The sequence below is a fragment of the Pollachius pollachius genome (assembly GCF_949987615.1).
Source record: "Pollachius pollachius genome assembly, chromosome: 4".
Classification (NCBI taxonomy): Eukaryota; Metazoa; Chordata; class Actinopteri; order Gadiformes; family Gadidae; genus Pollachius; species Pollachius pollachius.
Window position 1 is genome coordinate 34555430 of NC_136937.1, and position 16347 is coordinate 34571776.

The following is a 16347-nucleotide window of genomic DNA, read 5'->3' on the forward strand; positions in this document are numbered from 1 at the left end:
AGTCCGGACTGACAACAACCGTTACGTCAGCCGACGTCACCAGTGTTGCCAGATTGGGCCAGACTTCTGGCAACACTAGCGACCCCTTCCGTTTGGGCGACAAAAAAACCAAAACATTTGATATTTTATTGGATTTCTTTAATCACTTTTATTTTACTTATTTTACCTCTTAATTGTATTAATTCTCACTTTATTTTATCTTATTTTCTTTCTTGAATCGTATTTTATCTACGTCTTCTTTCATCTCTCTGGACTCGTTTCCTTAGTACCGGGAGTTGCGGTGACCTCCTCTCCGGTCTCCTCTCCTATCTCCGCCTCTCCTCTCCTGTCTCCTCTCCTGTCTCCCCCTCTCCCGTCTCCTCTCCTGTATCCTTTCTACTCTCCTCATGTCTCCGCCTCTCCTATCTTCTCTCCTAACTCACCTATATATATATATATCACCTCCTCTCTCTCGCTCTCTCTCTCTCTCTCTCTCTCTCTCTCTCTCTCTCTCTCTCTCTCTCTCTATATATATATATATATATATATCTCAGTCTGCCCTGATGAAGGCCTACTGTAGCCGAAACATGTTGGCATCTTTTTAATTCTATTATGAATTAGCCTATTTATTTCAGCTTTTTAACTTTAATAAGAGTGCCTTGGTCAGCTTATCTTTTTAGTTAATATATATACCAGACCTTTAAAACCACAACAATCCCCAGAGAACACCAGCAGAGGGCTCCACCGGACAGAGCACAAAGGACCACTCATTCCCAGCGCGCTTTTCAGTGTGTTTATTAGACCTCCATGGGATCTGGCTGCACGTGCACACCTCGCCGAGAGGCGGGGCTTATATAACACGTCAGAGATGGAGGTGATTGACATCTGTCAGTTGTCAACTTTGGTGGAGGTTTCCACGCCGATTGGTGATGACCTTCCTTCTGAAACAGAAACAGAAGTGAGTATTTGTGTGTGTGTGTGTGTGTGTGTGTGTGTGTGTGTGTGTGTGTGTGTGTGTGTGTACCTGTTAGACCATCTCATACTGGTTGGCAGAGATGAAGCGAGACAGACAGCAAGCAAGGAGCATCCCCAGCAACTAGAGAGAGAGAGAGAGAGAGAGAGAGAGAGAGAGAGAGAGAGAGAAGAGAGAGAGAGAGAGAGAGAGAGAGAGAGAGAGAGAGAGAGAGAGAAAGGGAGAGAGACAAAGAGAGATGAGTGGAGAGAGGGAGGGAGAGAGAACGTGTGTGTGTGTGTGTGTGTGTGTGTACCTGAGAGAACGCTGTTCCAAACGTGACTCCAGCGATGATCCCCATGTTGGTCTCAAGGAAGGAAGTCACTAAGTTATAGCAGCCCTAGGAGAGAGGAGGTAGGAGACAGTACGTAGGAGAAAGGAGGTAGGGGAGAGGAGGTAGGGGAGAGGAGGTAGGAGACAGTACGTAGGAGAAAGGAGGAGGTGACAGGAGGAGGAGACAGGAGGGAGGAGAGAGGAGGTAGGAGAGAGAAGACAGGAGGTAGGATGTAGGAGACAGGAGGCAGGAGAGAGGAGGTAGGAGAGTGGTGGAGGAGACAGGAGGAGAGAGGAGGAGGAGACAGGAGGTAGGAGACAGGAGGAAAGAGGAGGAGGAGAGAGGAGTAGGAGACAGGAGGAGAGAGGGGGAGGAGAGAGGAGGTAGGAGACAGGAGGAGAGAGGAGGAGGAGAGAGGAGGTAGGAGACAGGAGGAGAGAGGAGGAGGAGAGAGGAGTAGGAGACAGGAGGAGGAGACAGGAGGAGGAAACAGGAGCTAGGAGACAGGAGGTAGGAGAGAGGAGGAGGAGACAGGAGGTAGAAGGGAGGAAGAGAGAGGAGGAGGAGAGAGGAGTAGGAGACAGGAGGTAGGAGACAGGAGGAGAGAGGAGGAGGAGGGAGGTGTAGGAGACAGGAGGAGAGCGGAGGAGGAGAGAAGAGTAGGAGACAGAGGAGGAGACAGGAGGTAGGAGGGAGGAGCAGGGAGGGAGGAGCTAGGCTCCAGGGGGAGGAGTCTACCTGGGGGTGCACCTTGCTGGGCCCGGTGTGGCCGCGGAGGTCCTGAGGCCGGCAGTCAGAGAGGCTGAGGCAGCAGCTGGCTGGGAGCCCCCCCACTGGGTCGACGGAGCTGGACAACCAGCTGGTGTAGTTAAACACACCGCAGCAGCGCAGCTACACACACGCGCACACACACACACACAGGGTGAGCTGGTATGTGCGTGTGTGAGAGTGTGTGCGTGTGCGTGCGTGTGTGAGTGTGTGTGTGTCTCACGTTGCGCTGGACGTTGTCCACGGCCAGACTCCTCTGGTCCTGAGCGTTGTACTGGATCACCGCCTCCTGGAACGTCCTCAGGAAGCTGCCCTTCATCTACACACACACACACACACACTGTCGTGTTCTTGAAGAAAGTAGTTCAATCCGGGTCGCTTTTTACTCACTTTATTTGTTAAAGTATTTCGGTATGGTAACTATGAAGCAAAAGGAGGGAATCGTATTTAACACGCGTGGAGAGAGATACCGCAGCGCTATCTTACAGCCCCGGGGGGCTTTCCCCGGGGCTCTCAACGGGGCTGCCATATGTCTCTGACCTCATCTGACTCCCGCTCCCCGTTTGTATCAAGTAGGCGTGGCCTATGTGAAGTAGGCGTGGCCTATGTGACATATTGGCTCCGGCTTCCTCACCTGTCTAAAGGTGCATCTGTGGCTGGAGTAGTTATTGCAGCTTATATGTTCGATCCTGCTTCCTTGTGGCTATGTGGGGGTAGCTTATGTGCTTAAAATACGTAACAACACACACACACACACACACACACACACGCACACATGCACACACACCCACATGCACACACACACATATACATACACAAACAGACACACACACACGCACACGCAAACAAACACAGACACACACATACACAGACACACACACACACATACACACATACACAAACAGACACACACACACACACACGCACGCTCGTACACACGCACACACACACTTACACACACGCACACACACACACGCACACACGTACGTGCACACGCACGCACACACGCACGTGCACACAAGAAAACACACACACACACAGACAGACACAGACACACACAAACACACACACACACACATATACACACAAACACAATGAATACAATGTATATCAATTATATCAGAATGATGATTTATATGGGATATGATATTTAAAGTTTATAATTCAAATAAATTATGTTTACGATGTACATAATCTAGATAATGAAGGTAATGTATATATTGTATATGATGTATAGATCATATACAATATATACATTATCTTCATTATCTATAGATAATGTATATAATGTATTCAATGTATACAATGTGGATAATGTAGATAATGTATGCATTGTATATAATGTAGATAATGTATATGATGATGATCAATAATGTACATGATAATAAATAACAGATGATGACGTCACCTCGTGGCGGAAGATGAATGCTGAAATTCCTGCGACCAGTTCAGCGAGGAAGACCAGCGCCAGGAAAACCGCATACTGCCAGGGTCAAAGGTCACGTTAGACAGCCTACTGCCGGGGTCAAAGGTCACGTTAGACAGCCTACTGCCGGGGTCAAAGGTGACTTCAGACAGCCTACTGCCGGGGTCAAAGGTCACGTTAGACAGCCTACTGCCGGGGTCAAAGGTCACGTTAGACAGCCTACTGCCGGGGTCAAAGGTCACGTTAGACAGCCTACTGCCGGGGTCAAAGGTGACTTCAGACAGCCTACTGCCGGGGTCAAAGGTCACGTTAGACAGCCTACTGCCGGGGTCAAAGGTCACGTTAGACAGTCTACTGCCGGGGTCAAAGGTCACTTCAGACAGCCAACTGCCGGGGTCAAAGGTCACGTTAGACAGCCTACTGCCGGGGTCAAAGGTCACGTTAGACAGCCTACTGCCGGGGTCAAAGGTGACTTCAGACAGCCTACTACCGGGGTCAAAGGTCACGTTAGACAGCCAACTGCCGGGGTCAAAGGTCACGTTAGACAGCCTACTGCCGGGGTCAAAGGTCACGTTAGACAGCCTACTGCCGGGGTCAAAGGTCACGTTAGAGAGCCTACTGCCGGGGTCAAAGGTCACGTTAGACAGCCTACTATATAGGTCTAAAGGTCACGTTAGACAGCCTACCACTGGAGTCAAAGGTCACGTTAGACAGCCACAATGTGTGGAGAGTGTGTAGTGTGTAGTGTAGTGTGTGTAGAGTGTGTAGTGTTTCTAGTGTGTCTATTGTGTGTAGTGTGCAGTCTGTGTAGTGTGTAGTGTGTGTAGTGTGCAGTGTGTGCAGGGTGTAGTGTGTAGAGTGTGTATTGTGCAGTGTGTAGTGTGTGTAGGGTGAAGTGTGTGTAGTGTGTAGTGTGTATTGTGTAGTGTGTAGTGTGTAAGGTGTGTAGGGTGAAGTGTGTGCGTAGTGTGTAGTGTGTATTGTGTAGTGTGTAGTGTGTAGGGTGTGTAGGGTGAAGTGTGTGTAGGGGAAAGAGTGTAGAGTGTGTAGAGTGTATTAAGTAGTGTGTGTAGTGTGTAGTGTGTAGTGTGTAGTGTGTGTAGTGTGTAGTTTGTAGTGTGTAGTGTGTGTAGTGTGTGTGTAGTGTGTAGTGTGTGTAGTGTAGTGTGTGTGTGTAGTGTGTAGTGTGTGTAGTGTGCAGTGTGTAGTGTGCAGTGTGTGTAGGGTGAAGTGTGTAGAGTGTGTAGTGTGTAGTGTGCATTGTGTATCATGTAGTGTGCATTGTGTATTGTGTAGTGTGCATTGTGTAGTGTGTAGTGTGTAGTGTGTAGAGTGTGTAGTGTGTAGTGTGTAGTGTGCAGTGTGTGTAGTGTGTGTGTAGATGCCCTCACCAGCCTCAGCATCCACACGCTGCCCCTGCAGGTTGCTAGGCAGCCGAACAGGCCGACCAGGATGATGGCGGTCCCCGTTGCCATGAGGACGAGGGGGGCGTTGGAGGAGGAGGCGGCCAGCAGAGAGAGGTAGGGCCCCAGCAGGAGGCGGCCCCACAGCCCCACCGCCAGCAGGACGGCCCCCGTGGCCTGGGGACACACTGGGGGGTTAACACAGAGCACCAGAGACCGGGGCCCTCGGAGAGACCAGGGCCCTCAGAGAGACCAGGGGCCCTCGGAGAGACCAGGGGCCCTCGGAGAGACCAGGGGCCCTCGGAGAGACCAGGGGCCCTCGGAGAGACCAGGGGCCCTCGGAGAGACCAGGGGCCCTCAGAGAGACCAGGGGCCCTTTGAGGGTCCTCAGAGAGACCAGGGGCCCTCAGAGAGACCAGGGGCCCTCGGAGAGACCAGGGGCCCTCGGAGAGACCAGGGGCCCTCAGAGAGACCAGGGGCCCTTTGAGGGCCCTCAGAGAGACCAGGGGCCCTCGGAGAGACCAGGGCCTTCAGCGAGACCAGCCAGGGGCCAAACACAATGTAGGGCCCTCAGAAAGACAGAGAGAGGCTCCCACACTCTCTCACACTCTCTGGTCTGAGTCCAGCCCGCCTGCTATTGGACGGCTCTGAGGCGGGGGGCGGGTCCTGAGAGGGCGACACCCCCCAGGGTGACTCTAGGAGGGAGGGGCCCCAGCTGGGGGGGGGGGCGGCCCTCTGGCATTCCTCACCTGCTCTCTAATGAGCTCCCATCTGACCCCTGACCTCTGACCCCTGACCCTGACACACGCCTCTCTAGGGAGGAGTTCTCTATGGTGCACTTTAGCTCACACACACACACACATACACACGCAGATATACACACACACGCACAAACACACACACAGACACACACACACACACATGCAGATATACACACACGCACACACACACACAAACATAAACACACACACACACATGCACACTCAGATATACAGACACTCAAACACATACAAACACACACACACACACACACACACACACACATATATGCACGCACACACAAATATAAACACACACGCACAAACACCCATGCACACTGTCCCCCACTACAACCAGTAGAAGAAGACCAGTAGGTTCTAGAGACTCACCCAGTAGACCAGTGGACCAGTAGTAGACCAGTAGAGACTCACAAAGAAGACCAGTAGTAGACCAGTAGACCACTAGTAGACCAGTAGACCATTAGTAGACCAGTAGACCACTAGTAGACCAGTAGTAGACCAGTAGACCAGTAGTAGACCAGTAGACCAGTAGTAGACCAGTAGAGACTCACCCAGAACAGCAGGCAGTAGACCAGTAGACCAGTAGTAGACCAGTAGACCACTAGTAGACCAGTAGACCATTAGTAGACCAGTAGACCACTAGTAGACCAGTAGACCAGTAGTAGACCAGTAGACCACTAGTAGACCAGTAGACCATTAGTAGACCAGTAGACCACTAGTAGACCAGTAGACCAGTAGTAGACCAGTAGACCAGTAGTAGACCAGTAGAGACTCACCCAGAACAGCAGGCAGTAGACCAGTAGACCAGTAGACCAGTAGTAGACCAGTAGACCAGTAGACCAGTAGAGACTCACCCAGAACAGCAGGCAGTAGACCAGTAGACCAGTAGAGACTCACCCAGAACAGCAGGCAGTAGATCAGTAGGAGGGTCTTGAAGCAGGCGATGACGGGTCGAGCCTCCAACCTCCTGGACGCCATGATGCTGCTGTACTGAAACACAACGCTGGCTACACTGTAGAGGAGTCTCCCCCTCTCTCCCCCTCTCCCTCTCTCCCTCTCTCTCTCCCCCTCTCTCTCTCTCTCTCTATCTCCCTCTCTCTCTCCCTCCCTTTCTCTCTCTCTCTGTCTCTCTCCCTCTATCTCTCTTTCTCTCCCCCCTCTCTCTCTCTCTCTCTCTCTCTCTCTCGCTGTCTCTCTCTCTCTGTCTCTCTCTCCCCCCCCCTCTCTCTCTCTCTCTCTCTCCCCCTCTCTCTCTCTCTCTCTCAGCCATGTGATGCTATTTTTCACACAGAGCTTCAATAACAGACACACACACTCACTAAAGTTACACACACACACACACACACACACACACACACACACACACACACACTCAAACACACACACACAAACACACAACAAAACACACTTGGAGGCTATCAGCGGTGTTCTGAACAAGCAGTAAGCTTTTCTTATAGTTTTTCTCAATTGCTTAAACACGCTTTCTGAAACTATAGCTCAATTTCACAAAACTCTAAACACAAATCTGAAAAGAGTCAACCATTTTGTCAAAACTCGACAAATCTCTTTCAAAATGAAACACTGCACTCAAAACCATGTTCTCTCTTCTCAAAACTGATTCTTTCTACCAAAACGATTAACACAACGATTTCATGAATGTCTCTTAGAGAGCATCAATTAAACACTGGTGTGATCAATTTAAAACACTACCATCAAAATACTGTTTACCTATGTTTTGGCTTCATGAGGCCATGTTACATATTAAAATGTATACAGTTTTGCTCGATTGTATACACACAAAAAATTCTGAAAACTTGAAGCTCATGTATTAACTACAAGACTCCAGACTGATAAACTCTAAGCAAAATTCCACTGTTTTCACACATATAGAAATTCTAAATCACATTTTTGCAAAACTCTAAGCACAAATCTCCTCATTTAGCACACTTGGTTCACATGGAAACACTGGCCTTCAGAATGCAACAACTAATTACCAATAAGTCTAACTCACTTCTCTCCTGTTCAAACTCAACTGGAAAAACACTTCAATCATGTGTCAGCGCATAAAAGAGGCCTCAGGTGAGCTCTGCTGTGTTGTAGATGAGCTGCTCTGGCCTGATCAGGATCGGAGGTGGGATACAGACTGATTTACATGTACATCTGTTTCACCTCATTTATATTCGTATTTTTATTTTTTGTTGGCCTACGAAAAGCTTTTTTTGCAGTCAGCTCAGCTGAACATTTTACTGTATAACAGTAACAAATAAATATTTGCTTTGTTACCTTTTTGTACTTGTGCACTGATTTCATCATTACATCCCCCGAAAGACAGTCTAAACATTTTCTTACTTTTGTGTTTTTCATTTTACTTATCAGTACAATTACTGTACTGTGAGTTTTGCCAAAATAGGTAACATTGGTGTATACTCAAAACAATGTTGCAGTATCAACTATAGGTGTACAATATAACTCTAGGAAGCTGGGATTGTGAGTTTAGCCCGTTGGAGCTCATTGGATAGACAAATATGCATCGTATCTTATTCTGATATTCTGTTTGGTGGAAAAAAAACGTTTTGAGAAGAATTTGTGGAGTTTTGACAAAATGATTAACTCTTCTCAGGTTTGTGTTTAGAGTTTTGAGAAATTGAGCTATAGTTTCAGAAAACGTGTTTAACCGATTGAGAAAAAATCTAACACTGAATTTCATACATTTTCATACTTTTTAAAGCAGCCTGCAGCTCACACACAGCACACGTGAACACACACATACACACACACGCACACGCGCGCGAACATACACGCGCGCGCTGACGCAGGCGTAGACGTTTCAAGACAAATGCAGCGCAGGACACAGCATACACATAAAAAACAAACACGCACGCACACACATGCACGCCAAGCGGCCTGCAGCTCACACACACACCCATCACGCACAAACGCACACATACACTGCACGCATGCACGCACATACATACCACATACACACACACAGACGCACACTCGCACGAACATACACGTAGACGCAGACGTTTCAAGGTAAAGGCAGTGCAGGACACCACATACACACATACCGCACAAACATGCACACACGCATTCACACATGCGTGCGTTGATAGAGAAACGGCCAGATCGATCCTGCATCCCGCAATGTCTTGCGACATTGATATCCCCCCCTCCCCCTTCTGCCTTCCCTCCCCCAGGTAAGACGTTCTGTCTATAGACTGTAGAAATTGCGATAAAAGAAGTGAAGACACAATTTCTCACGTCGACAAGCAACCTCACACACTAGCTGCTTTCAGACACATGTGTAAGTCCTGATATTCTCCTGCTATTCTCCTGATGGGCCGTATGTTTGAACAACATATCGTGACATTTTTACCCTGAAAATATCCTGAATAATACTACCCCTGAGGTAGTATTTTTTTCCGTAGGAAGTGTAAATTACCTTATATGTGAATGATGAGTAGAAATTCTGGATTTCTCACACCGCTTCAGTGAGCGTGTTGATGACACTTCTGCATGTCATTGAGTGGCCCCTAAATGATAATCAGCCTGTTGCCTTTTGTTCGCTGGATGGTATAAAACAAATATTGAAATGTTGGCACTGCTTTTAAGAGTCATTTGTGCTTAACACTATAAGATAGGTCTTATCATAACCGTAAAAGAACACATCATACAATAAATTACAATAAATTAGTTCAGAGGTGCAGTTGTATAGAAAATGTTTTTTTTATTATTATTACTGACAACAATCAGCTGACATTATAGGATCCTATCCTTCCACTCCCTATTTTCTCAGTCAAACACAGAAATCAACTACATTTGTCCAAGTGTTAGTTATATGTGAAATGAAGCAAAAAAGTACCCTCTCTTTCTCCGGTAACACAATCGTTCGTGACGCCTTTCTTCGTCGTCGTTCTTCTATTTGTCTCTAACTCATGCTCCAATCTTTCATCGATCAATGCTTCGGATATTGTGGATGCAACGGAATATATGATGCATCATTTTAGCATCATTTAAGATGATCGTGATGAGTTCTGCCCATTCTACCTCCATTTTGTCTATGGTCAAAGCAAAGCAAACTACAGTGACAGCGGCCACACTTATCCCGCCTGTTGTGAACTTAGACCCTACGTCATATCCCGCACCTTGCAAGCCCACCCCCCTAAACCTCCCGTTGATTCTCCTGATGTTTAAATGACACTGTTGTCCTCATATAAAGCATCAAGTGTGAATCACCCTCAGGGTCGAATCTCCTGATATACAAATGCGGCAAAAATTCATTCTTCTTCACCGTCTTGAGCACTATGTTGGTTTCGGGGGTACGGCTCTTGGTTGGCTTGAATCGTACCTCACAGATAGAACCCAATTTGTGCTCCATGAGGGTTCAGAATCAAAACACTGCAAACTACGCTTTGGCTTACCACAAGGGTCGGTCCTTGGCCCATTACTTTTTGCAATTTATATGCTTCCCTTGGGCGACGTTATCCGCAGCTTCGGAATTAGTTTCCACTGCTACGCGGATGACACCCAGCTCTTCATTCCAGTGGATTCAGGGAACTCGCCCCAGATCCAGAGGGTTGAGTCCTGTCTAGCTGCGGTGAGGGGCTGGATGTCACAAAACTTCCTCCAGCTTAACACTGGGAAGACAGAGCTGATAATTATCGGCTCGAAGCGGGACCGGAGAGAGTTTGAGGATGTCTCACTATGGTTGGATGGACTCGCCATCCTACAGAGTGCATCAGTCAAGAATCTTGGGGTCCTGTTCGACCCTCAACTGTGCTTCAACCAACATGTTAGAAGCATAGCTAGAATTGCCTTCTTTCATCTGAGAAACATTGCAAGAATCAGACCAATGTTATCTGCAGCGGATGCAGAGACACTGATTCATGCATTTGTTTCATCAAGACTGGATTATTGCAATGCACTGTTCTCGGGACTACCAAAATCTACCACAAAAAGTCTACAGCTTGTACAGAATGCTGCAGCTAGACTGCTGACCAGAACGAGAAGGTTTGATCATATCACACCTATTCTCGCCTCTCTGCACTGGCTACCAATAACTTTCAGATCGGACTTTAAGGTGCTACTGCTAACCTATAAAGCCGTGCATGGATCTTCTCCATCCTACCTGAAGGACCTGATCATTCCTTATAGCCCTTCTCGGTCCCTCCGGTCTTCGGGAGCTGGCCTTCTTTCACTGCCGAAGGTTAAAAAGAAATCGGCCGGACAGAGAGCGTTTGCCTATCGAGCCCCCTTCCTATGGAATAGGCTGCCACAAGTGATCAGGGAAGCTGACTCTGTGGAGCTATTCAAAGGAAAGCTCAAAACGCACCTCTACGATCTTGCATTTGGAACATAGGATTGTGAAAACGATTGTGAAAATGCGAAGTGAAGACCACTCTGGTTGTTTGTGTTGTTAATGCAGTATACATTCCCGCTATGTACTGTTCCGTTCTAATTCACTATTCTGTCTGTTCTAGCATGTTGCGGTGACTGGACTGGATGCCTGGACTCTCCTCATGGTCAACCGGCCAGCACCACATCACCATTTTTGTGCATGTATTTACCTGTATGTCAATTATGGCACCCATTGCACTCCTGACCATCCCTGGAAGAAGGATCCCCCACTATGCGTTTCTTCTCAAGATTTCTTCCTTGCTAATTTCAAGGGAGTTTTTTCTTGCCCTTGTGGGGGCTTGGGTAAAGGGGGGTGTCATAAATATTTGACTTGTTAAGCCCTTTGAGACTGTAATGGTGATTAAGGGCTATACAAATAAAATTGAATTGAATTGAATTGAAAAATGTGTGAAAACGGTCATAACATAAAGATATTATGCTTGCTTTATTACGTAATAGGTGAACCAAAATGTTATACGTTGTAACATTATAGGCAAAATGTTATTATGTTATGCACTCAGACATTTGTTACATTATCGACTGGGGTTTCTACATTATTGCTATGGGTTTAATCCTAACTAGAGGTTGAGCGAGCGCAGAAACTCTAGTGTTAATAGTAGCAATATCTAACAATTAATATCAAACAAAGTGACACACACACACACACACAGACACACACACATAGACACACCGAACTGTTGAAAGGGGAAGTACTTGAGGAACCGAGAGAGGGAGCAAGAGAGAGAGAGAGAGAAAGAGAGAGAGAGAGAGAGAGAGAGAGAGAGAGAGAGAGAGACATTAAGGGCTATACAAATTGAATTTAAATTGAGAGAGAGTCACAGAGACGCAGAAAGGGGCAGACAGTGAGAGAGTGAGACAGCGAGAGAGTGAGACAGTGAGAGAGTGAGACAGCGAGTGAGTAGGAGGAAGCAGAAGAGATCTCACCTTAGTTTTCTCTCTGTGAGGAACAAGCTGGGGGGGTCTGGTCTGAGGGGTCTGGTCTGGGGGGTCTGGTCTGGGGGGTCTGGTCTGAGGGGTCTGGTCTGGGGGTCTGGTCTGAGGAGAGGGTCTGGTCTGAGGGGTCTGGTCTGGGGGGTCTGGTCTGGGGGGTCTGGTCTGGGGGGTCTGTCTCAGGAGCCACCATGAGGTCCAGCACATGGCTCCTCCCCCTGGTCCTTCTCAGCTCTTCAACCAGCGGTAGGTTGACCCTCCACACTGGTTCTGCTCTCTGCTGGTTCTGCTCTCTGCTGGTTCTCCTCTCTGCTGGTTCTGCTCTCTGCTGGTTCTCCTCTCAGCTGGTTCTGCTCTCAGCTGGTTCTGCTCTCAGCTGGTTCTGCTCTCTGCTGGTTCTGCTCTCTGCTGGTTCTCCTCTCAGCTGGTTCTCCTCTCAGCTGGTTCTGCTCTCTGCTGGTTCTGCTCTCAGCTGGTTCTGCTCTCTGCTGGTTCTGCTCTCTGCTGGTTCTGCTCTCTGCTGGTTCTGCTCTCTGCTGGTTCTCCTCTCAGCTGGTTCTCCTCTCAGCTGGTTCTGCTCTCTGCTGGTTCTGCTCTCAGCTGGTTCTGCTCTCTGCTGGTTCTGCTCTCTGCTGGTTCTGCTCTCTGCTGGTTCTCCTCTCAGCTGGTTCTCCTCTCTGCTGGTTCTGCTCTCTGCTGGTTCTGCTCTCTGCTGGTTCTCCTCTCTGCTGGTTCTCCTCTCTGCTGGTTCTCCTCTCTGCTGGTTCTGCTCTCTGCTGGTTCTGCTCTCTGCTGGTTCTGCTCTCTGCTGGTTCTCCTCTCAGCTGGTTCTGCTCTCTGCTGGTTCTCCTCTCTGCTGGTTCTGCTCGGTTTCATTTGTTGAGTGGAATTCCGTTCAGGCTCATTCTATCAGCTGAATTCTGTGCTGTGGATTTCCGTCCCGTTGAATTCTTTCATATTAATTCTGTTCAGTTTAATTCACTTGGTTTAATTGTTTTAGTTTAATTCGATTCAGTATAATTCTTTCAGTTTAATTTTGTGGAGTTTAATCCAGTTTTGTTGAATTAATTTCAGTTCAATGGTTTCAGTTTAATCGTGTCAGTTAGAGTTCAGTTCAGTGTTTCGGTTTCATGCTGTTATTCCTCTGCCGTGCATTGCCTTTGCAGTTGTGTTGTAATGTTCATTTAATGTATGAATCTGGGAAATGGTGCAGCCATTAACATTAGACACCATTAGTGTTCGTTGTTATTTAATAAGCATACATACTGTGCATACATTATTTTTATCGATTTTTTTTTTATATCCAATATAATCATAATTTTTTCACGTGTGATCGTCATATACTATGTTATAGCAGAACTGATCCAGCAGTCCTACTGGGTTACAGAATCTCTGGTCCAGCAGTCCTACTGGGTTACATAACCTCTGGTCCAGCAGTCCTACTGGGTTATAGAACCTCTGTTCCAGCAGTCCTACTGGGTTATAGAACCTCTGGTCCAGCAGTCCTACTGGGTTACAGAACCTCTGGTCCAGCAGTCCTACTGGGTTATAGAACCTCTGGTCCAGCAGTCCTACTGGGTTATAGAACCTCTGGTCTAGCAGTCCTACTGGGTTATAGAATCTCTGGTCCAGCAGTCCTACTGGGTTATAGAACCTCTGGTCCAGCAGTCCTACTGGGTTATGTTCTTGTTCTGCAGGAAGTGCAGAGGTTTCTGTTGAAGAAATCGACGATACGCTTGTATCCTACTTTACTAATACTGCAGTTCATCTACTACAGTACAACAACATTAACTACAGTACAACATCTACTAAAGTGCAACATTAACTACAGTATAATCACATCTACTAAAGTACAATCACATTTACTACAGTACAACATCTACTACAGTACAACATCTACTACATAACAACATTAACTACAGTACAACAACATTAACTACAGTATAATCACATCTACTAAAGTACAATCACATTTACTACAGTACAACATCTACTTCAGTACAACATTTACTACAGTACAATCTAATTGATTACGGTATGATCTGGTAACCCCAAGGTTGCTGGTTCGATCCCCGACTCCTCCTAGCTGAGTGTCGAGGTGTCCCTGAGCGAGACGCCCGCCCCCCCGACTGCTGCTGACCAGCTGGCTGGCTCCGCCGTCGGAGTGTGAATGTGTGATGAATGTGAGGCAGTGTTGTAAAGGGCTTTGGGTGACCTCTGGTTACATAGAAGCGCTATATAAATCAAGTCCAATTACCATCTCATTGATTGCGGTATCATAGTCTTATTATGCTTCTGAGTAATTTACAAAATGCCCAGCATTAAATTAAACACAAACTTCCGCTGTGGACTTTCAAAATAAATATAGTGATACCAGTAGCGTGGCGTGGGGTTGCCCACCACTGAGTGATACCATAGTCCAGATCAGCACGGCGCTGGAGGTCTGGGGCTGAGGGGCTGCAGCACCCCCTGCTGGCTGAGGGGGGAATCATATGGTTGCTTTTAAATCATTTGTGATTTATATATGATATGAAATACTTTTCTAGAGGCACTTGCGTTAGCATTATTTAGTATCACAACTCTAAGATAGAAATATCAAAGCTGTGATGGATTCAACTTAATAAAGCAGAGAAAATACTTCTGGAAGCTTCCCCCAGGAAAGGGTCTGTGTGTTGCAGCGCACGGACCCACTCAGGGTCCGGGTACCTTTGGTTACCATGGAGACCAGGGACCAGAGGCTGAGCGCCCTCCAGAGAGAGCGTCGGGGGGGTCATCAGGGTCCAGGTCCTGTTGACTCGTCTCTGGAGACGCCAGTAGCTGGGCTGTTTCCTGTCCGCTCGCTTCTAGAACTCTCTCCATGTTCCTCACCGGGCGCATGAGTCTGACGTGGAAATGCACTGGCTGGTATCCTGATTATTAATGTTGTGTAGACGAAGCCTCTCTTGTGCTTTTTATTCAGTGAACCCCCGACCTTAAAGTGTTAACTGATCCTCTGCTGAACACACCAGAACATTCACTGGTTCCTCTGAATTGTTTATCACCATTATGCTTTATTAACCAAACAGAAGAACAGTCCCTTACATGTACACAATAAACACAAGGACTCAAACAATAGAAGAACAGTCCCTCACATTTACACAATAAACACAAGGACTCAAACAATAGAAGAACAGTTTTTTACATGTACACAATAAACACAAGGACTCAAATAATAGAAGCAGCAGACATTACTAATCATAAACAGGTGTGCACATATCTTTAATAACTGAACATGTTCTGCTGCTGTATTGTTCCCCACAGAACACAAGGAATCAATGCTCAGTTCAAAGCCATCACAACATGATCTATAGCTTTTCCGAGACCGCTTGCTTTATGAATATAATATTACATCTGCTTTAAATCAGGTTCCATGTTCGGCTTATCAAAATATAAACTCATATCAGAGCCCTTTAGTATGGAACTGTTAACGTCTGAAAATATACAAAATATTGTTGTAAACATGTCTAGATTTAATAATAATAATAATGGATTGAATTGATATAGCGCTTTTCTAGACACTCAAAGAGGCTTTACAGTGAAGGGACCTCACTAACCACCACCAGTGTGTAGCACCCACTGGGGTGATGCACGGCAGCCAATCTGCGCCAGAACGCTCACCACACACCAGCTGGAGGTGGAGAGTGAGGGAATCAATGAGTCAGCCAATCAAACAGGAGGATGATTAGGGGCCAGATTGAATGTGCCTGGTTGGGCCAGGACACCGGGGAAACCCCTCCTCTTTGCGATAAGTGCCCTGGGATCTTTTATGACCTCAGTGAGTCAGGACCTCGGTTTAACGTCTCCTCCGACAGACTTCCACAGCACAGTGTCCCCGTCACGGCACTGGGGCATCGGGGCCTTCCACAGCACAGTGTCCCCGTCACTACACTGGGGCATCGGGAATGATGTTAAGGCCAGAGGGAAGAGTGCCACCTGCTGGCCACCACCCGACACCACTTACAGCACCTGGTATTCCCAGCCGGTCTCCCATCCAAGTACTAACCAGGCCCGACCCTGCTTAGCTTCCGAGATCAGACGAGATCGGGCGTGTCCATGGTGGTAAGGCCGTCAATCGGCCACCTTTGGTCAGAGGATGGCCCCCGCTGCCCCCCCCAGTCTGAGAAAAATAAAAATAAAATCCTGAACAGAAACGGTCTAAAGGAAGCTGAAATATATGCATTATTATTTTTATCTTAAGTCTTATATTTTCATATATAAATAAATATTGCACTTAAAATGCTACCGTGCACTTAAATGCTACCGAAATAAATGATTGCCTAAGATGAAAATTCCATGTCTTTCTGTCATTTGCAATA

General features: G+C 47.2%; 1 protein-coding gene across 1 annotated transcript; it reads right to left on the reverse strand.

Moving 5' to 3' along the window:
• Positions 1–785: 785 nt before the first annotated feature.
• On the reverse strand, positions 786–6619 carry LOC307075245 (tetraspanin-7-like; the record flags this gene model as incomplete). The annotated part of the gene is made up of 8 exons (XM_079735784.1): positions 786–920; positions 1004–1075; positions 1248–1331; positions 2004–2156; positions 2257–2352; positions 3442–3516; positions 4851–5039; positions 6539–6619. 7 exons carry the CDS (start codon positions 6617–6619, stop codon positions 1007–1009), a joined length of 747 nt encoding a protein of 248 aa, XP_079591910.1. The 3' UTR covers positions 786–920; positions 1004–1006.
• Between the last annotated feature and the right edge of the window lie 9728 nt (positions 6620–16347).